General features: G+C 38.9%; 1 protein-coding gene across 1 annotated transcript; it reads left to right on the plus strand.

The window, feature by feature from the left end:
* The first annotated feature begins 9,471 nt into the window (after window positions 1-9,471).
* Window positions 9,472-12,340, plus strand: LOC145502708 (dual specificity protein phosphatase 6-like). The gene is made up of 3 exons (XM_081482067.1): window positions 9,472-10,003; window positions 10,223-10,624; window positions 11,297-12,340. Exons 1-3 carry the CDS (start codon window positions 9,571-9,573, stop codon window positions 11,614-11,616), a joined length of 1,155 nt encoding a protein of 384 aa, XP_081338193.1. The 5' UTR covers window positions 9,472-9,570; the 3' UTR covers window positions 11,617-12,340.
* The last annotated feature ends 9,775 nt before the right edge of the window (window positions 12,341-22,115 follow it).

The raw sequence follows: 22,115 nt of genomic DNA on the forward strand, positions 1-22,115 counted from the left end.
CAAATGAACACGGCGTAATCGGTCTGTGAATCATCAGTTAAAGTGTTTTCTCCAACTCAAAAAATTGCTTTTACAATACAAGCTTGACTTATTGAAAGAGAGTGAATTTAAACCATTGATCTTAATATTGTTGCTTAAACTAAAACACGTACTGATCATGTCAAAGTGTTTGGGACTCTCGAATGTTTGTTAGAGACGTTGTTATATACGATTAAACTTAAGAAAATGTTCTTAATCTCGTAAATGTTCGATAATATGGCGGTGTTTTCTTGTCAGTTCCCAAAAGAAAGCCGTAACATCTAGTTTCTCCCAACAATGCCAAATGATTAATATGTGGGCAGTTAATAAGAATAAACAAACTCATCAACAAGACGAGATATTTTATTTCATTGTCCTCGATTTCAGCTGGTAGAGCATGCTGAAAAATTGTCCTGACCCTTGAGTAAAGTTTCATTCTATGTTTGCTTCCATTCCAACACTATTAGCATTAAAGGTATTTTGAGTTATTTTTGCCAAGTACAAAATTACCTTTGAATTGACTCAGAAACCTGAAAGAAAAAAGTTTACTCATATAGAAAAAAACCAAAGAGATAATAATAAACCATAAAGGACCAAGAATGGTTAAGGATGGAGACGATTACAAACACACGGATTACAAACGACGAACTTGAAAAATTTAGGCCACCTTTTCAAGATTCGCAAACCGTGACATTACCCCTTTAAGTTTTGGTGATAAAAAGTAATTAATGTTGAAGGCTGAGACTGTCAAATGCGGTTTAAAGATTGTGTGCTTGGACACACCCCGATAAAACGATGGCTTAATTTTCTAAGCTCATTCGCTCCGCCGGATATTGAAAGGAAGGGGTCAGATTTGAAATGTAATCAAATTAGACAAGGGTGTGTCTTCTCTATGGTCTAGCGTGATCACGATTTATCAGATGTTGATGTGGCCGGAATTTCACGTTGGCCTACACAACACTGAAAGAGGGTGGGTGGAGTAATCCGGAAAATTCAATCTAGACTGAATCTAGATTTTGTCGAGGGATGTTACCACAATGGACAACAATGTGGGAGTTGACCCGGCCACGCCCACCTTAGTTGTGACATTCAGTATTCTTCACCCAATTCAGCTCAATCTTTTCAAACTTTCACATCTAAAAATAGCTTTTCCTTGGAAAAGTTTCCTAAATTGCGCCATTTTAACATCATGCACTGATATGGGGAGGCGGGGTGGCCTCACGGTTAGTGCGCTCGAGCTCTGGGCGGGGACATTGCGTTGTGTTCTTGGGCAAACCGCTGAATTATCACAGTGCCTCTCTCCACCCAGGTGGATAAATGGGTACCGGAGAACTTAATACTGGGGGTAATCCTGTGATGGACTAGCATCCCATCCAGGGGTAGTAGAAATACTCCTAGTCGCTTCATGCTACAGAAACCGGGATAAGCTCGGGCCTAATGGGCCACTTGGCTCTTATGCAGCCTTTACCTTTAAACTGAAATGGTAGGGGAGAGGCATGGTCTAAATTTTCGTTAGTTAGGTCTCATCCAAGAAGGACATCAAGGCAATCTAGAATTTTATATCAAAGAAGAAGAAGAAGAGAAAAACAAAAACAAAAAAAACAGACCTGGAGTATATATCGTTGTTGTAGTACCAAAATGAATTCATAGGTTCTCTAAAATGATATACAATTCAAGAAAACAGACCGACATGGAAGATGAAGATCTCAAGATGAGAGAAATATGGTCCGTGCTGAACAATACGAGTTAATACGTAATTTACCTTAAAACAGAGAAACGGCAAGATTTGAGAAATGGAGCGCGTGCGCACAACTACGACTCGTCCCATGTCTCTCCGAGAAAACGAGTTGTCGTTGCTATGATCTCTAACAGCAAGCACTACAGCACGAATGGACTACAGGAGCATATTCCATTGTCTGTCAAGACACTGATGATACGTGCATTATAATGCAAGGTTATAACCAGTCAGAAAAGAGAATTGTTATTTCAAGTTTAGCTTGCGACTAAACGAACTGAAAGTACACTTTGCCTGAAAGAACTTTGAAAGAACTTTGCCTCACACGTCAAACTGTCACGAATTGATCAACATTTCTTGTTGTTTTATTTCATTCAACGCCAAAAATTGTCATTTTCGTTTGTTTCTTTTAGTCTCTAAACGCATCAATTGCGTCATAAACTGTTGACTCATGGAGCCTTATTTTTATTTTAACTCCTATAAAAATATTCTTTCGCAATTTCCTATTGCTTCACCTTAAATATATTTACAATTCGGAGCGGTTTGCTACAACATTTTGTGCTCCATTGAAATAGTAACGTGGGATTAGATGATTATTTTACACAGATCTTCACTCCAAAAAAAATATAGTTTTGTAGATAATTCACGGTAAGTAAAGGTTTTGAACAGTGGATGCAGCTGGAATCTCCACATCCGGGCGCATTCGCTTTCAAGAGAATGAAACACATCAGTGAGATTTGGGTGTGCATGTGTATAGGACAAATATAGAAAATCCTCCCTTGACAGAAATTCGCAAGTCATCAGATCGGACAACTACAACTTAGTTTGACCATGCAGAAAAAGAAAAATAACAAATAAAAAATTTCATTACACCGAGCGTTAGCACGCTTCGTGTAACGGGCTAAAAAAGGATGTGTAAATATTAAGACGATGACGTGATATTTGGAGTTACTTTTTGACATTCGACAGAACCATTAGCTTCTATTATTAGCCCGTAAGATACAGATGCTTCGCACGTCACTCTGTTGATGGAAGTGTCTGTGGGGGCGCGCAAAAGAGGCGCAGTAAAACCATAATAGTCCTATGATTGCGAAAGGCGACATTTTACCATATTAGTTTCGAAAGTCAACATTATATCGTGAAAATCTTTTCTGCTACCATGCCCAGAGTGAAACCATGTCTCTTGTGAAACCCCGGTGAGTGACCATTTAAATGAAAGCTATTGAACAGTGTGCAAGTGTAACGTACACCATTTACTTTTTATTATTCAGGAGGGATTAAGCAACATAAAGTGGTTCTAACTCTCAAGTACGTGGACGAAAACCTCAGTGTGTGACCATTCAAATAGAAGCTACGGAACAATCCTTTTGAGTGAAACTGTGTAATATGTTGTAAAAGGTGGTTCTAATTGAAATGAAAGGTATTGGGCAGTACTTCCACTGTTCATTATGCTGTACAAGGTGGTTCTGTAAACCGTCGGGTCTGTGGATGAAACCCTAGTGTGTGACCATTCGAATTAAAGTTATTAAGCAGTACTAATTGTTCTGGCCTCATTAGACTTTTTAAAAATACGTTAAAAAAACGTCCTGAGTCCGTGGGTGTTGCCAAATGTGAAAGTTTCTCATCGTTTGTGAACAACCCACGCCTTTCCACACACAAAAAACAAAACCATTTTTGGTCAAAAAAGAGCAGGTAGACAGACATTATGATTGAGTTGTTGCAAGAGTGGTTGTGTTAAAAGATCGCAGAACAGCACCAGGGAGACAAATTTCTACTGACTAGATGATGTCAGACATTGGGAACTGAATTTCAACGTAAACTTTGGGAAAGTACTTCTTTCTTTCTTCTATCTTTCTCCCGCCATCCCTCCTTCCCACCCACCCTCCCTCCCCTCTGTATCCTACTTTCCATTCTCTCGTCCCTACCTTCATGAAGAAATCCAAGCCTTGCGCGTCTGCTCTCAAGGCCGCCATCTCTGCCCCTCTCCTTGACTTGATTGACAAATGAAAGTGCCTCAAGAAAATTATAGTTTGATTTCTTGGATGATGTTTCTCGTGCCGTCTCAGTCTGAATGTTTCCAAAGTATTTACAAATTGATTATATGACTGAGAAAATCATTTCATTGTGATTGGCTGAGAGCAGGCAAATTTATCGTTAATTCTTCAATGATTTGCACTGCAGTGCAAATCAACGCGCGAGCGTTCGCAATTTTCTCAGTCCTATAATAAATGAGCCAATCGTATGAAAGCTTTAACAATTAAGGATTTACACTGAGTGATATTTGAAAATATTATTCAGTGTAAACTCCTAATTGCACTCATATATGGTTCTGGGACTGTCTTTTTTTGAGATTAAGTGTTTTTTCTTTTGTTGTTTGTTTGTTTTTTTTTTTGTTCAAAAAAACCCCAGGATTATGGAGAAACTTAGAGCACAGATGCGATTTTCTTTATTGCGGAAGAACGCATTTCCTAACAGCCGTGATACGTGGCAGAATAACCAAAACAACTTGTACCGTTATTATTCAATGGAAGTTCAACTACCAGTCCTCGCGCGGTAAACAGGAAAATGAACAAAAAAGCAAGGCAGCGGAAACAAGTTGCTGTAGTAATTTTTAGAGCAACGGAAAGCCAGTCAAGGTGATGGCGGGTCAGTGCAACCGTCAAAGGTGTGCCATTTGATAATTGCCAGCTTGGAAAAATTAAACTAATATCAATGTGGAATGCATATCACAACTCAGCAAATATAAGAAGATTTCATTTTAACCCTTTGACGCCCAAGGAGCTATATACGGCTGCTTAATGGTCGTGCTCTTTGTACCACTTGTGACGTTATCAATATTTAAATGTCACCAGATATTCTTGATAAGCAGATATTAGAGCTAGGATAGATCTATCCCCACAACGGTCGGTTTTGGATAACGACGGCATTCTGACGTCGCAAATTGAAAAACAACGTTATCAGTTTTGGTGCAAAAAATGGTGGGAAGATGACCCATTATACCCATAATTGATCAAAGTCCCATTTCCAGGCTTTGCCCATAATTAACACCCAACTTTTTACGGCAGCCAGAAAGAATATGAAACACAAAAGGGCCGAGAAAAACGAGAGGAAAAGGGCAATAACTGAAAATTTCGGAAAGGGCAATCGCAAAAAAAACAAACAAACAACAAGAAAAAAAGAAGTCCAAATTTTGGCTTATGCGCATGCACCAAATTAAAGAAGAATATAAAAGCAAAAACCGACGCAACGTGGGATGATTTTTTGAAGGTGTACTATATTTCGGCTGGCCAAACCAGCCTTCTTCAGGCACAATGAGAATTTTACATTGGCCCGTGTTTTTATGTAGCATATTTTCGTAGTCCGGAAATACGTAAAACTAATTGACAGTGTAAATTAAAGATAAGCACATGTACTGTGGCCCGTAAGTAAGGGCCATCTGGATTTGAGTACATTCTTTTAACATAGCCAAAATATTACTGTCGACTTAGTTTGGTCTCAGTAACACGAGATCTCGACTTATAGCACGAGATCTCGAGTCATAACACGAGATCTCGACTTATAACACGAGATCTCGAGTCGTAACACGAGATCTCGACTTATTACACGAGATCTCGACTTATAACGCGAGATCTCGACTTATAACACGAGATCTCGACTTATAACACGAGATCTCGACTTATAACACGAGATCTCGACTTATGAAACGAGATCTCGACTTTTAACACGAGATCTCGACTTATAACGCACGATCTCGACTTAGTAACACGAGATCTCGACTTATAATGTGAGATCTCGCGTTAACAACGCGAGATCTCGACTTATAATGGCGTAATAAAAGGATGTTCAGACCATCGGGATCAATTGCTCTGCCTTACGGATAGAGTCTCGGTTGGAAAAAATTTTTCGATGGGGATTAATTGCATGTCGTTAGCAGTGTGGTTAGGAGAGGACAGGAAATGGTCCGCGGCTGTAGAAGGTTTAGATTTGTTGTTAGGTCGGGGTCGTCTTTTGATCGTCGTTTCGTCTCTCCTATGTATTGTAAATTACAGCGGTTACATTGAATCATGTTTTTAGTGTCACAGGTCAGGTTAGATTTTACGGGGCGCGTTTCCCCAGTAGAAAAGAAGGTATATGTAGTAAGTCCTTGAGAAATGTAGGCAAGTAGCACAGTTTTTGCCACAACGGAAAGAACCAGAAAGAAGTTGAGGATTGATAGGATTAGGAGAGAGTTTAGCTGTAACTAGTAAATCACGAAGGTTAGGGGAGCGTCTGAAGGCTACAATATGCAAATGCTGATAAACGGTTTTGCAGCGGTTAGAAGGGAGCAACAAATTGTAATGTTTTTCGATGATGTTAGAGATGTGAGGAAGTGATGGGTTGAAGGTAGTTATAAATGGTATATGTTTAGGTTTGTTGACGTCTTTGCCGGGTTTGTAAAGTGAGTCTGCGGGGGATTAAAATATCAAAAATATTAAATATTAAAAATTAAATATTCTACATTTTTGTACTTAGTCCTGGGGAAATCTATCTGTTTGGCAAAAAAATAGCTTTTTCAGCAAAATTAAGGCCTATTTAGCGTCATGGCAGCCCAAAAACTGATTGATTTAACGGTTAAAAAGGGCATTTTTTTTGGCTACCATTTGGGCGTGAAAGGGTTAAATCGACCAGAAGGTGAAGAGTAGAAGTTTGTATTTATAGAAACAGAGACAGATCTTTTAGGGCCGTCGCCCCACTTTGGTGCCGTATATATATTGCAAATATATTCCATTACTCTCGCTTCCGTTATTTTTAATTAACCCACATTTTATATGACGCGAACGATTTTGTTTATCATTTTTCTGCTGACTAACTCCCTCTTGTCGTCAAGTGTCTTGAAGGTAAAGTTATTTAAGCGATTCTAAATTAAAACGGGTTAAAAACAAAAATAGACTTGCAGCAAATCAACTTCATCTTAGGAAAACGGAATTGAAGAAAGTCTTAACAGAACAGCTAGACACCAAAATAAACGAAGAATGGTGGATACAGAAAGATGTGAATCAATAATAGGGAGTTAAGAAAACCACGACGGTAAATGGCCTGACGACAACGTCCTTAAACAAAAGATTTAAAGAGCAGAACAGGCTGCGCACGTGCGTTATAATTCTTGGTACATTTCTTTGCTGTCCTCTGCAAAACAACAACGTGAAATGACCAAATCCCGCGTTGTCTGGAGAACGTGAACCACATACGACGGATATTTTTTGAAATTTATATTTTCGAGCTTGCGTTCCCGCATAACCAGTTTAGTGATCAGTTTGGCAAAGAGAAACAAACTAAATGGCTTAAGGTAAGAGTATCGCGAGATTCGTAGGTAAAGTATAAAGTGATTTTTTGATCGACTTTGTCTTCGGCGTCGCCGTAGCTTCTTATACTCCCTAATAGCTTTTAATGAATTGAAAGAAAATGCTCCAAGCAAAATCACCTACGATACCCCTTCAGCCCCCATCTCTTCTTGCAGTTCAGCACGAAAACCGCGGCGAGAATGGTATCCGGCCGTAGTTTGAACTGTTCTGCAGCCTCGTTTGCCCGAGAACGACTTAAACATAAACTGCCCTCTAAAATTGCTTAAAAACCGTTCAAAATTTCGTTTCAACGTGTTGAATCGAAGATTGTACTGGACACAGTGCAAAACATGTTCTTTACCGGCCATAGAAAGTGAGTTTCTCTTAGTTTCAACGATTTTGCAAACGCGGAAAACGAAACAATGTTCAGCTTAGAACTTAAAGCTAACAGTGATCAGAGAGGTAAAGCTCTCATATCACTGAGATTGTCGATCCGGTACCGGTGAGGGCACTTTTAAGGGGAGCAGCAGGAGGTGTAGGCGTCAAAACCCCAAAACACTAGCCTGTTGGAAGTGTGGGCGCGTTTTAGCAAACTTCTTAACATTTCTGCAAAGCAGAGGACAACATTTCCCGCCGGAAAATAAAGACAAGACAGTGGTCTAACTCACTGCCCAAAGTCGGAACCACTGCAAGCCACACTGATGGTTGGTTTTCCAACCTGCGGAGGGTTTCGGAGACACCAATCAGATTAAAAAAAACTGAATATTCGAAGCCTTTCCCAGCCGGAAATAATCTAATATCGGCCTGTAACTGAAATATTGCTCATGTTTAGCAGAAGTCGAGCGCAAGGGGGCAAACTAAGCGTAGATATTCCTGTACGAAGAGCCTTTCTCTGTAATTAATTAAGCACCTTCTCAAATCAAGAATGTAGCAATTTCCCGAATTAGCCAGCAAAAACGGTTAATTACAATCTTGACTGTCACACGCCCTAAGTTTAGTATTAGGACACACAGAGTTTATTGAAAACCAGTAAAACGATCACATTCAGCTGTTAAAAGTTAAGTCTAGCAAATAAATTAATCGATTTTAAATAGCTCTGTCATAGCGTTTTTAAGCTGTTTCTTTGTGTTTGATATTTTCAGAGCTGAAAGCTACATTCTTGATAAATTGCGTTTTCCCGTTCGTTGCGGTTTCTTCTGGACACATGTTCGCCCTTGAGCCGGTGTAGGGCGTCGACAAATCACGGCCATTTTAAAAATACTTTCCGCCAAGGTGCAGCGCGGTTTTCGTGCCCGTACAGCCCCGGACAAATATCTATGACAGATTTAGACCACTTCCGCATGTTACTTCAACGCATTAACATTTTTTTTTCTTTGAGGAAAAAGGTAACTATAGAAAACAGTGTTTCGGCTAAGTGCGTTTTACACAGAAGTGTGCGAGTCTCAACTTCAATTTAATATCTCACTCAAAAATGTTTTCTTTCAGAAGCGAAAAGAAAATATTTTCTTTGAGACAACACTGAAGAACTGGACAAAAATAGATATTTTTTTGTTCTTGATCGTCTACATCTAGAATGTTTTCAGTGTTTCTTGGGTTTGCACATTCATTTCCGCACGAATAATTAACCATTAAGTTAATGAGAACCGAAGAAACCAGAAATATAGTCAGCTTCCTTTTGATTGGCTCTCGGGAAATATTCAAAGTCTTTTCAGCGCGACCTAGTGACCTCAGCATTTTGAGAAATATTCTGAAAATGAAATGGTGCGTGTAAACTGATCACAGATGCCAGAAATCGTCCCTAAAAGTTATTCTAAACACTTTGGCTCCATTTCAGGCGAAAGATTCCAACTTTATCATTATACAAACTCCGAGCGTGGCTCGAAGATCCATCGGTATTTCATAAACTGATCAAAAGGAATGATCGTATTGTTCGCTCTTACGTAAGGGAAAACGTAACGCTCTGTGAATAGCAATTATTGATAATCACCACCGCGCCCTCTTTCTCCTTGTGTTTCGAAGCAACGGGGTTCATTAAATGTACTCTTTATTGAGATTTTCACTACGTTTGTGTCAGAAATAGTTGTGACTTGTCTTATGTTTGATAGTTTTTTCTGCCGAATATGTCCAATGTTTTTGCTCGACTACGGTGTAATAATAGGGCATTTCGCAAGCTATGTTATGATAATTTTTAGATTTCGCTAAACCGGAAACATTTGACAGGCGAGAGACTTATAGCCCCTCCTTTTCTTTCAAGTCCTAATGGGTTGCTATGGGAATCATGACGAAAGCGCGCTACACTTGGCTTGCGGGCTTCTAATTGGTCCGCTGTCGCATACCAACACTCAACGTTGATAATAGCTGTCAATCATTTTCGCGCTAATAACAATGTGTTCATTTCACCGCGTCAATTGGTTATGAAGTAGAGTTGAGAAGAACAACAATTGAATGGTCTTAAGATTCCCGCTTACCTAGACGATACTTTAAACTGAATTTGAAATGCCTTCACTACTCGTCGTGGACAGTCCAAGAAGTTATCGTAGAATTCAAGTGGAAAAGAAGAAATTGATGGCTAAGGGGGCCACTATTTCATGGCTCTCGGACCAGTTAAGCAAGGGGGCATTTATGCTTCTCCTTGACTGCCGGCCGTACTCAGAGTTCGCCCGTTGTCATGTACAAGGAGCGATCAATTTGACGATTCCGTCGCTAATGTTACGGCGGCTAAAGAAAGGCACCAACTTCGCCATTAGTTCGTTAATCACGTCTGAAGAAAGCAAAGTACAGTTTAATAGGAATCTTCACCTCGCCTCGGGTATAGTTCTGTACGATTCGGAAACAAGCGATGTGTCAAACGTCTGTTCGAGCAGTGCCTTAGGAGTCCTGTTGAAGAAGTTCTCTGAGGATGTTAACATTCCCGTCTGGTTGCTCGAAGGTAAGGGCCAAATATATTTTTTTAGTTAAACAAACTCATCTCTATTCATTTAATCACTTTACGTGCTTACAAAATTTCGCCAATCCACTTGCTCATTTGCTAATTTTAAAGGGAGTTCGTCTGTCGCGCGAAGATCCATTAGAATTTTGTTTGTTTTTTGAAGTTTTAATTTAATATTCCTTCCTCACTAATTACTTTGATTTTTTCAATGTGTTCCAGGTGGCTTTGCTAAGTTCGAGAAGAAGTATCCAAGTTTTTGTGAAACGGGCGAAGAAGTCGAGAGGCCTCTGCTCTCGCTTTCCGGACTTACGATTCAAGACAACATTGAACAAGATCTTGCTTTGAAACTTGAACCAAGCACACCTGAGATTACAGATCATCAAGAAAGTCGCACAAAAGTACCTGTACAGATTCTTCCACACCTATACCTTGGCAGCGAAAAGGACTCATCAGACTTGGACATTTTGAAGAAATACGGAATTTCGTATATTTTGAATGTTACTCACGATAAACCAAACTCCTTCGAACATCTACCTGGTTTTAAATACAAGAAATTGCCAGTGGAGGACAATTGGAGAGCGAATTTGTCTGACATGTTTCCCGAGGCGTTTGAATTTATAGGTATGTTCCACGCTAATATCTTTTTATTATTGCATTAGTTTCATTTGCGGGGTACCCGCGCTAATTTTGATTAAAACTTTAATGGCAATGTTGAATAACTATTAAGTAGTGAGGTATAGATAAATAGATGTTGGCTGCTGAAAAACGCCCCCGTTGGTAACGACGAATCGTCTAAATCATTACTTTCGATTAAAAAACCGCAAATGAACCTTCAAAGTAATAAAAGTGGATAAGGAAGAAACTATGGGAGGAAACTATTTGCCATAACATAGCGCGTAGGAGTGACACGGTTGATAGAACCAGCGTTGGGACGACCTTTCAATTGTTTGTTTAGTGTGGGTTGAATGTAGGGAAAATAATGAAATTCGCGTACTACACTTGACGTAGATATTGCGTGGAATGAAACAAATCAGCGTTTTAATTAACCCTCAGTTACAGTTAACGTCAGTTTTCTTCGCCGCGCTTTCACATGTTGGCGAATTTTAGCAACTGTAACATCTTACTAGAGTTGCGCTCTTGAAAATTTTGCCGCGAAAGCGAGAATTTTTAATTTCTCGTAGTCAACGAGACATTTTATTGTTCTGCACTCTGTTATATTGTTGCTGCGGCTTTTACTTAAGTTTGATACCTGCACCACTAACAATCAAATATTGTTTTCTTTTCTTTCTTCAGAGGAGGGCATTACACAAAACCGTGGAGTTCTGATTCACTGCCTTGCCGGAGTTTCGCGATCCGTCACAGTTACAATCGCCTACCTCATTTCAGCGTTGAACATGACTTTGAATGAAGCTTACGACTTTGTGAAACAAAGAAAACCAAGTGTTAATCCGAACCTGAACTTTATGGGACAATTACTAGAGTTTGAAAGGCAATTGCGAACGCCACAAACCCCAAGCTCTACCACAAGCACCTTATCGAGTGATTCTAGTTTGGACAGCGAAGAAGACGTGGTTGACTTAAACATCGTCGCTCCACGTTGTCAGACAGTTTAAACCTCTCGTACAGTATCACAGACCTTAAAGTTATTTCTCTAGCGACAAAGAACTTCTAGCGATGTGTCGAAAAACTTGTGTTTGCAACAAATATAACGGCAGAGTTAAAGATTATTTAGTTTCAGAGAGAAGTACACGTACTTTAAATACAGAGCAAACTATAATGTAATTAATATTATGAATGGCGCATTAGACCAGATGTGCTGTTTTGAATATTCTGAGGTGATTTTGCATTACATGCAATTAAACTGTAAACACTCTTTGACTGTACTTCTACTCCAACGAGCTTTCATATAGATTTCTAGCCAATTTCTTGCTAACACCCAGACATTTCTAATTTGTCCTAAAACATTTCAATCTATTCTCATATTCGCAGCCAAAGATTTCTCGTGCAATTTTGTGATATGCTTAATTCTCTTTCTTCATAACAATTACGTGTATCAACAAAAGACTTCATTCCTCTAATTGTAAATCATTGTATAGCCAATGTTTATGATCAAACTACGATCGACCTCGACAAATAGGAGTTATCTGCAATTCGAATTCTTAATTTATGTTCGCGAAGATTTGTAAATACAGTACGCGCAAATGTTGAAACGATATTTCGCGCAGCGCCTGCAAATTCCACAAAGTCAGATGTATATAGTAGTACTTTATTATTAGATATACAGATTGTAAATATATTACGAAATATCTACTTTAATAAATCTAGCAAGTTTCGAAATTGGAAGAGAAACGTGGTTGAAACTAGTCACAACAAATGGGAGTTGGGACTGTTGGAATTCATAGGAAGGAAACACATGTTGTGTTGTGATTAACTTGTGGTGGAAATCACGAAATTTTGCCCCGGGGCTGTTTTTGCGGTTGTTAGGATATCGACAACTGTCAAACAATTACAGCAATCCACCCTTTGTGATTTATTGTTTCGTTAGATACTCGATCGTGTTCAAATCCAGCCGTGTTTCTTGGCAGTTTATTAGACTGACAACGAAGAGAACCTTTCGAGAAGATTGCCAGTCTTTCTGGGAGGTATCTTGATACTTGGAAGAGCTAGTGAAATTCAAGAACGACTCGACACGCACTTCCGGAGTACTGTTACTTGAATGTTGATTCGAAGTTTGTTGGCTTGTGAACGAATGAAACCTCTCCTTAGAATGCGAAAAAAAGTAATTAGGATAAAGTGAACGACCTTAAACGCTTCAACGAAGGTTTTGAAGTTGACCACTGGAAGTATAGACACTGTAAAACGGATAAACTGTTCAGTTTTCAATTCAAGCAAAAACCTTTTTATTACTGAGCATTGCTTGGGGCATCGTTGTTAATCCCACTTTTTAAAAGATCAGTGGAAGCAAGAAGCTTGAATGGGAAAGTCGTTGAGTAAACAGAAAGGCAGAATTTAAATAAGCGAGATCCGGCCTGCCGTTGCGGTATTTTGCCTCACGCGCTCGGGCCGGGAAGTCAACAGCACGGTTTCCGGAGTTATAGACTTGCTGGCGCCATCAGTATTTTCCGGCTATTTTTGTTATTGCGGCTACGCATGCGTGAAACCGCGAGGCAAGGCAGAGCGAGATCGGGCTTAATTAAGCGAGATATCGAGATAGCGTTGGTCATTTATGTGGTGTCCGATTGATCCACTTTGAAATATTGCTCATTTAATCGACAAGGTTATAATCCTACAAGGTTATCTCTATGTTTTTGAAAAGATCACCAGACAACTGTGGCAGGACACCGGCGGAAATGACCTTCTCAACGCTCCAACGAGAAAGTTTATTTTCAAACCTCTCTCGCATTTGATGTAATACAGAACGGATGTCGACTGGGCAAACTTTGTAGATCGCTTTAATAATTAATAATTCATTCTCAGCGCGCGATCATTTTTCAAGCAAGACCCACACGATCGCGCGAAGATCAAACTCCGTTTTATGAAATTTGCGACGAAGCTAAACTGTGCTCCCACCCACCGGAAAACAAAGACCGGTAATCTTCAGTCATAAGACCTTGACGAAGCAGTTTCTGCGTTCTTTGCATAGAGCTGAGAGAGATGGATACGTCGATAGGCGTGGGTGTCTGGGTTTCCGGGGGTCGCAGTTTGTGTGTTTTCAAACTAGGAGAGAGGGGAGGTGAGCAAGCAGGGAACGCGAATAAGACTTATAGAAGCTATCCTTTTATGTAAAGTAACGAGTAGACTTTAAATCTCCAAGTTAAAGTAATTTTAAGTGTCTGTGTTTCTGTATTTTCAGCTGTGAGATATAACGGAAAAATAGCCAAAGCCGTTTAACCGGAAAAATTCGGCTTTTTGTAGAGTGTTCCTCTCTGCCTTCCATTGACTTCCGTTAGATTGAGATTGTGGTGTAGTGGATTCGAAGATGGAAAATGTGACTTAAATACACAAAAGAATGATAAACTGTGAGTGCTAGCCTTCGCAGAAAACGTTGGTCGCCTTGGCTACAACGTAGCCTCATCTAGACTTAGGCGCTGGCCGGGACAGAAGACTGATTCTCGTGACCAAATTGCTTATCAGTTACCTCCCCCATTCCCTTGCCCACTCCCTACCGCCCGCGCAAGAAAGCCCGTTCCGCGTATTTAGCATCGCGTTGATGGGAGTGAATAGTATCACTGTCAGTTATGTCGTTGGCTCTACGGCGTCAGTCCTGTGTTTAGAATGACAACGCCAGAGTGTGTCGCAACAACTCGTGATAAGAAAATTTTCCGCTCTTCGCCGAAGCAGTAATTATCCCGACATAACTGGACTTTGTATCTCGCCAAAACGCAAACAGCTAAAGGTGATGAGGCTGTAAATATTTGAAATTCACGTAGGAAATAGTGATACATACTTCATCCCCGGATTTCATCTTCCCAACAGGAGATTACAATTTTGATTTAAGGGGTCAAAAAACAAAACAAGAAAAAAACCCAAAAAAAAAGCAGGGACGAAGCGAAAGTGCTTAACTAAGCAGATTTAATAAGCGCAATCGAGCGCACAGAACTAATTGGGTCAACTTTTCAGTCCTTCCATGAAGTTTTCTGATAACTTTGTTCACCCAACAATAGCAGACATAGCATACATAGCTTTTGTGTAGCCTAATGTAAGCGATCTTTTCATTTGTAGTTTTGAGTGAAATCAGCAGTCCATCGGCAGTTGTGATTTCATTTCACGCCTCACTGAGGTAAACAAACCCGATCCTACACAAACAAATCTTATCTTTGAACAAACGATCTTTATTTGAACGCTTCAGTGATTACTTGAATTAATGACGTTAAAGGTTAGATAATATGACCTAAGCAGTCTAATCAGCAGTATTTTTTCAACTAGCAAATTCATTTGTTTCCGATCTCGTTTATGTTTTCAAGCATTTTGTGACTTTTTAAACTAATTAATCATATACTCTGTCCAAGATCAATTGCATTTGTCACTGTAGAAGGCAAAATTCCTTACGTGCTGAACCCTATAAGATCATTACAAAACCTTATCTTTTAATTTTAGAGGAACGTCAGTCAAGTCTATTTTTAGCAGAATGATTCGACACATCCAATGGCGGATTTATGAGTTAATTAATTTTCTCGATGCGTCGTGCTACACACAGAAAGCGTTGAAAATGACTTAAATGTCGATTAAATGAAGGGCTATCTTACATTCGATGTCAAAAAAAATCACGAATCATTTTCCCTTTTAAAAAGTGAACGAGGTTGCCAAGGCAACGGTTTGTCAGAGGTCTGGCTTCGGACTTAGTCCTCTCTGCACATTCTATTCATGCGCCGCTGAGACACGTTGCTTAGCAACCCGTCAGACAAAATCACGCCGCCATCTTGTTTAAGAACTTTGGCGTGGTTACAAAACCCAGTACTTGAACACGACAAGAAATTTCATGGGAATTTTTATTTTTATTCGAGATTGTTACCAAAACAATTGCTGAGATGTTTTTCATCGTAGTTTCTGTTCAGAAGTTTTTTTAGAATAACACCCTTAACATATACTATATTTCACACATATTATATAGACGTGGCTCAATATCAATTAATTTTTTTTTACCCTTCGTAAGAAGTGACCCGAGCTTTACACTGTGGCTCAGTCTCAAGGCACTTGGCAAAATCGACAAAAATGATGTTGATATGCGATACTGGTTGAACAAGAGGCACGTACGTTGTACGAAAAAAGTTCAACTGTCTTGTCAATAAGCTAGTTTCGATATATCAAAATTCTAATTTGCTTCCGAGGCTGAGGGTAAAAAAAAAACACTAAAACGAATCACATCGAGGTTCAGGGATGGATAATTAATTTCTTTTTATTCCCACTAAGCCTCGAAGCCAATTTAGAATTTTAATACAATATATGGAAATTAAGAATTAAAAGCTAGCGAAAATGAATGACGTTTCGATGATTCGTTCATCATTTTCAAATTCTTAAAACTAAAAGTCAGATTCCTATGACTTCTTTATATCTTCTTTATATACTAAGAATGCGTGCGGAAAGCCTCGCTGCATGTAATTAAAAACTCTACAATGTGGAATGTAGAGAGCGTTGATATAAGTACTAAATAGTTTTGCTTTGATTGAGTGAGATTGGGTGTTCAGTTAAGGTTTCTTTCAAGAATTTAAAAATGATGAACGAGTCACCTAAACGTCACTCAAAATTATTATTGCTAATTTCTATTCTTATTTTTTTATCCAAAGCCTCTGTTATTAGTATATGGAAATTAGCCTGTTCAGTTTTTAACAGTCAGTTCCTGTTTACTTGCGGCTTTATTTGAAGAAGTTCCTTAGCTTAAAACTGTGAAAATAAATATTCTAAAAGTTATCAAAACTGCCTGAGATTCTCAACCTTAATGCACTATCCGTTTCTGTTTATTTTACCAAACAAGTTGAATGAACAGGTAAACGATGAAACGCTGTTGTTTTGAATGACAAAGTTTGAGTTAGGGGCGGCTAAATGATTGCACGTATTTATGCAACACAAAAATATTTGATCGTTTAGCCGCTTAAGCCGTCATGCCGTGTGGTCATAACTCGGAGAGTTACTCCACTCCACTACCCCCGTTATTTGATATGGACAACAAACTTGTGTTGAACCTGAAAAACAGGTAATTTTATGAAAACACAAAATCTTAAATATACGGTTTTGAGGATGAGGCGGTTAAAAGTAACCACATTTTTGACCTCTGGTAATATTTTCACCTATCGTGAGCTGCTAAAGTTTACAGGAAAAAATAAGGTCTTGTGATTTTCGTGACTTCAGGTCCCGTGGTTTTATTACCGGAAGCTTTCCAATATAAATCTGGCGCGATTCAGGCTTGCAGTGTTTGAAGGAAGTAACATTTTGGCTGAATTTAATCGCTGATCGTGATTAGATAAGTGTCATGATGTTAGTTTCCTCGACACGTCATAAAATATTCGGCGCCATCTTGTGTTCTCTGCCTGAGGTCGTCAGATGTCGTAATGCTCTTATTTTTTTTCATGGTATATATAGAGTTGTTAAAGATTGAAACCTTTGAACTTTGATATTGTGAATAACTTCTGTCTACTTGATACCAATTTCCTTTCCAGGTGTCTCGAATTAATAGTGAATGAAATAAGGTAAGGCAAGCCCCGTGATTGAAAAGCAACGGCAGTAAGCAAGAGGACCCAGCAAAGCCGCTATTTAATTTAGTGTCCCAAAGATTATAGTCAGCTTCTGCATCATAAACTTAAAGTTACCAGCGATCAGGCTAAGCAAACTAGAATGAATTCTGTAAAAATGATAATTACAATAATAAAAAACTCTAATTCGTTGAACACTGAGTTTTTTCTGGTCAGTGAACTATTATTCCCATTAAGTCATCATATATTTCAAATTGAACGCACAGTTTGTCAGTTCCTAGTTCTGTCCTTGAGTTACTTGCTGTTATTAAATTTGCTCGTTTCTTTCCCTCCATAAGACTTCTCTGCATCCCTTCAATTTCATACAACACCAATTCATGTACATTGCCAAGCGCTGACCAGTTTGACAGGAATATCGCGCGAAAAAGACAAATCAAAAGCGACGAATATCAGGTTTAACTTGATCCTTTCGTATTGGTTACCTCTATATTCGGAACATTTTTAATTTACAACGAAAATGTGTGACAGTCAGTAGGGAAAGTTATATTTCTTAGCCAGACGACAGGTCAAGTCAAAGGGTTCATATTTTTTTTCTAAGGCAAGGTAGTCTTGAACATTTAATCCTAATTAACGAAAATGTTTGACACTAAGGAAGATATCATGTCTTAGCCAAACTATGGGTTACGTAAGAAAAGATTCATGTTTTATTCTAATAAGCCTTGAACATTTTACAACGGAAATGTGTGACAATCAGTGGGGAAGTATCATTCCTTAGGCCTAAGGGTTCCTCTGTTTTTCTAAAGTTCTATTACATTGAGGCTTTGAACATGGCGCCCAAGGTACTGTAGCTTTCAATCGCTCACTGTCTCGCACGACTCGCACGGCTGTGTAAAACCGGTTTAAACCCGTACCGATTGTGGTGTTGACTGAAATTGTTCTCTTTTTCATCGCTAGTGAACTTGCCCAGACTCAAACGTTGGTTAAGGAACTTTAAGCAATACTAAGGTGATAGCATTCAACATTTCTGCTTTTGTACTTTTTTTTGTGTGTGTGTATGTAAGTTCTAATATCATGATGTTCTTTCAGTCCTGGGCGCTCACCGTCAATAGTCAGTCTTGTTTTTCCATCTCAATTTTATGAAGACATTCTTTTAATAACTTTGTTGAGACTTACCACCGCAACCGGAAAGGGAACTTAAAGAAAGTAGTCGATAATCTCAACCTTTATCTACAAGAACAACATCACGTTCTGGCATATTACGTTTGCTATGTTTTTTCACAGTCTGTATTTAGCAATACTGAAGATTCGACTGCAGGAAATACCATCGTTTTCCGGTTCTTAATCTAATGGCTGTGAAAACAATACCATCGGATTGTGTAACAGAAGGAGTCATGCAATTTATAATTCGTTGCCAAGCCAGATCGCTAGATATCATCGAGGAAAGTTACATAAGCTAATAAGCAGAAAGGAAAACAAAGCTTTCTTTTGTAACTCAGTTAATTACATGTAAGCTCATTTTGTCACACAAGTTCCCGTAGAAATTTCTGAAATCAATCCATTTGTATTACAAAGGAAATAAGGTTTGTAAACAACTCAAACCCCCATTTTTCTCTAAAAAACTTGTTTGTAAAACCTCACGGTGTCTTTCAGAGAGGCCCGTCCACACAAACTTGGAAAAATTTGAAAACGCAGCTTTATTTCTTCGGTTAGGCCTACCATCCACGTTAATCCCTCGCGAAAATGGAAAATGGGGCTTTTGGAAAACGCTCTTCAAATCGGAGGAATTTGAAAACGCCAGCTTTACGTTCCAGTGTGGACGAAAAATATTTTAAAACCGGAGCTTTTCGAAAACGATTACATCACGATAAACATAAGATTTACCAGCCAGAGTTTTCCTCGAACACAAATTCAAAATGATCGGTGATCGATTGCTGCGTTTTCAAATTTCCCCGGCGCAGTATGGACGGAAAACATTTGATGCATTTTCAGCCTGAAAACGCCGTTTTCAAATTTCTGCGGCGCTTTATAATTATCCCAAGGGTCTAATAACTTTTAAACTTCCTTACTAGTAAACAGTCAATATCGAACGCACACACCTATTAAAACTGACAAGAGATATCCTTTTGATGCCTTGATATCAGCCTTGAAACAAATTTTCTGCCCACAAATAATAATCAAAAGGACCGAATATGTGACGATACAATTTCTTAATCTTTCATTTATCATATTACATTTATTACATAACAAAACAGGCGGTCTTCGTCCCGTGCCATGCAAGTTTAAATTGACCAATTGGAGCGGACAGCCACGCATTCTGCGTATACGTAAATGGCGGGAAATTTCAAGATGTCTTCGTTCAAAAAGCTGAAAATTCTATACAACAAAACAGGCAAATTAAATTGCTATAACACCGAAATGCACCGTGTCAGACATTTCTTCGAATGTTACAGTGCTTTCACTCTCCGACAGATTATTCCCTTGATATTTTCATTGCTTCTCGACCCTCCTCAGTTACCAAATTGCAAAGTTAATGATATTTCAATATGAAGTAGTTAAATTTTGATTGTCAGTCAGGTTTTGACTTGATTGTTTGATTTCCCCCTCTCCACTCCTGACGGTAATTTATCATCATGGAGGTCTTCATCCGTCACTCACGTGTATGACGGGAAAGGCAAGACTTGAGATGAGTTTCCGGTAACGGATTTTTTGCCTCTTTTGTTTTGAACACACAGAAATTACAAACCTGAAAGATTGTTTGCTCTTCATTTTCGGCCATAAGAGTATGCTCTCTGCACACGCGAACGCGCGAATTGGCTTGGCACGTAAGCCTCAGAAGAAATGCATAAAACGCAGGCAGCCAGTCAGCAGAAGACGGACGGCATGCAGAATTAGTGAGGCCCCGTCCATACGATGCCGGGGGAGTATGAAAACGCAGCTTCACTTCTGCGGTTAGGCCAACTGTCTACACTAATCTGTCACGAAAACGAAGCTTTTCGAAAACGTTTTTCAAATCGAGGGAATATTTGATAACGTCGGCTTTTCGTTTTCGTCTGGATGGAAAACATGGTGAAAAATCCATTCGTCATTCATCGTTCTCAAGGGACAGAAAATCCGCCTTTTGCAAAGCAAGAAATATTTGTATTACCAGTGAATTAAACTAGTCAGTTAATTTGCTCAGCCAGAAATACGTGGAAGGCATATCAAAACGGAAACCTAAAAACAGCTTTTCACACGACTTAAAAATTTTCAAAGAGACGTTTCTTCTTCAGTTCTGAACATTGCCGGAGTGTTTCTGTGTCACCTTGACACACTGTGTTCAAAGTCTAGAAATTTTTTGTTTTTCATTTTCATAAATTTTCATTGGAAGTAAACTCCTTTGTTCTTTTGAAAGAGAAACAAGCTTCAGTGTTTGTAAACAAACAGCTCGTGGCATGTTTTCAGGCAGTCCCTCAAAACTGATTATTTTTTTTGTGTGTATACCACCTTGAAATGCTTTGTTCAAAGTCTAAAAATTTGTGTCAAGCAAATATTTTCATTGGTAATAAGCTCCTTTCTTCGCTTTGAAAGAGAAGCTATAATGTTTGTAAACAATGAGTACGAAGCGTGAACTTATGATCACGTTTTCATGCGTTCCCTCAAATTTGCATGACGACGGACACGTAAGTTGTATATACGTGACTGTAAAGCATGCATGCCAGTAAATACTCTAGATCTTCTATTTGCTTGTCTGCCAAACCACAGGAAATCTAAAACGGAAAATCACTCCCCTACGAAACTTTCTGCAGTGTTAGCTTTTGTTTTTAAATGTTCATTAAGCTGTTCGTTAATTAAGCTCTTTTCATGTCTTTTAAACAAGTTAACTAAATAGGTCACGTAGCCGGTTTTCCATACACTTTCCTGTTAGAAGCAACGCTGTTTGGCTGAATCGATCAGAGAAAAATAAACGACAACTTTGATGTGCAAAATCACAACATAGTTTCCTTTATCATATCTTAGAATCTTAATTCTAATGTAAAAGCAGAGTATTATATGATGTAAGTTCTTTAGTGGACACAGCTTTGTGTTGTGGAAATCCACGAGACCACATTCAGGACGCACTGTTGATCTCTCAGGCGTTAGCATTCAAGACAGCCTCGATGTTAAATCTTGATACATATCATATAGCGATCAGCCCAAAAAACAGATCTAGAAACATCCTGTCAGTACGTGCGGTCATTGTGAAATAGCAGTTTCGAAAACCGGGTACTCACACCGCCATAGCGTCGCGCTTCCACGCCCAACCCAAACACTTAATACTGGGAGTCATGATCAACGGGTTGATAAACTAAATATCTACCTTCCTTTCATGGAATTTTTGTTGTTTACCACACAGCGTGCTGTGTGATAATTACAGATGTAGTTAATTACAGATGGAGTGGTTGCTTCAATTTGCCTACGCATTTAAAATTTATAGACTAGTTAAAGTGTTCCTATATCAGGTCCACAGTCTTCTGGTTTCACTGAAACTTTATATTTAGTTTCTTTTTGTTTTATTTCTAAATTTAGTATTTCGAGAAAAGGAAGTATTCACAATTGGCCTGCAACCAAAGTAGGTTGTTTGGGGACTTTAATCATAATTCAGAGCACTGCACCGGTATCGCAAAAGGCACTATACTGGTGAAAATCAAGTTTCGCTGCGTTGCAGCCGGTTAAATACAAATAACTTGGATACATCTGCCAGTATCGATCATTCCTTCACTTAGCTTTACTTTGTGTACACTGGGCTTTTGTTTAGTTGAAGATTTACGTTACGCCAAAGCCCTTAAGACCTTCAGGTTTAACTTTTTAAGTTTTGTTGGGGCTAAAATAGCAGGGGTTTCAATTCTATATTATGACATATACGAATTTCCGTTGAGCACAGTATATGGTTAGAACAAGGAAAAAGT

The sequence above is a fragment of the Orbicella franksi genome, chromosome 11, assembly GCF_964199315.1.
Source record: "Orbicella franksi chromosome 11, jaOrbFran1.1, whole genome shotgun sequence".
NCBI lineage: Eukaryota > Metazoa > Cnidaria > Anthozoa > Scleractinia > Merulinidae > Orbicella > Orbicella franksi.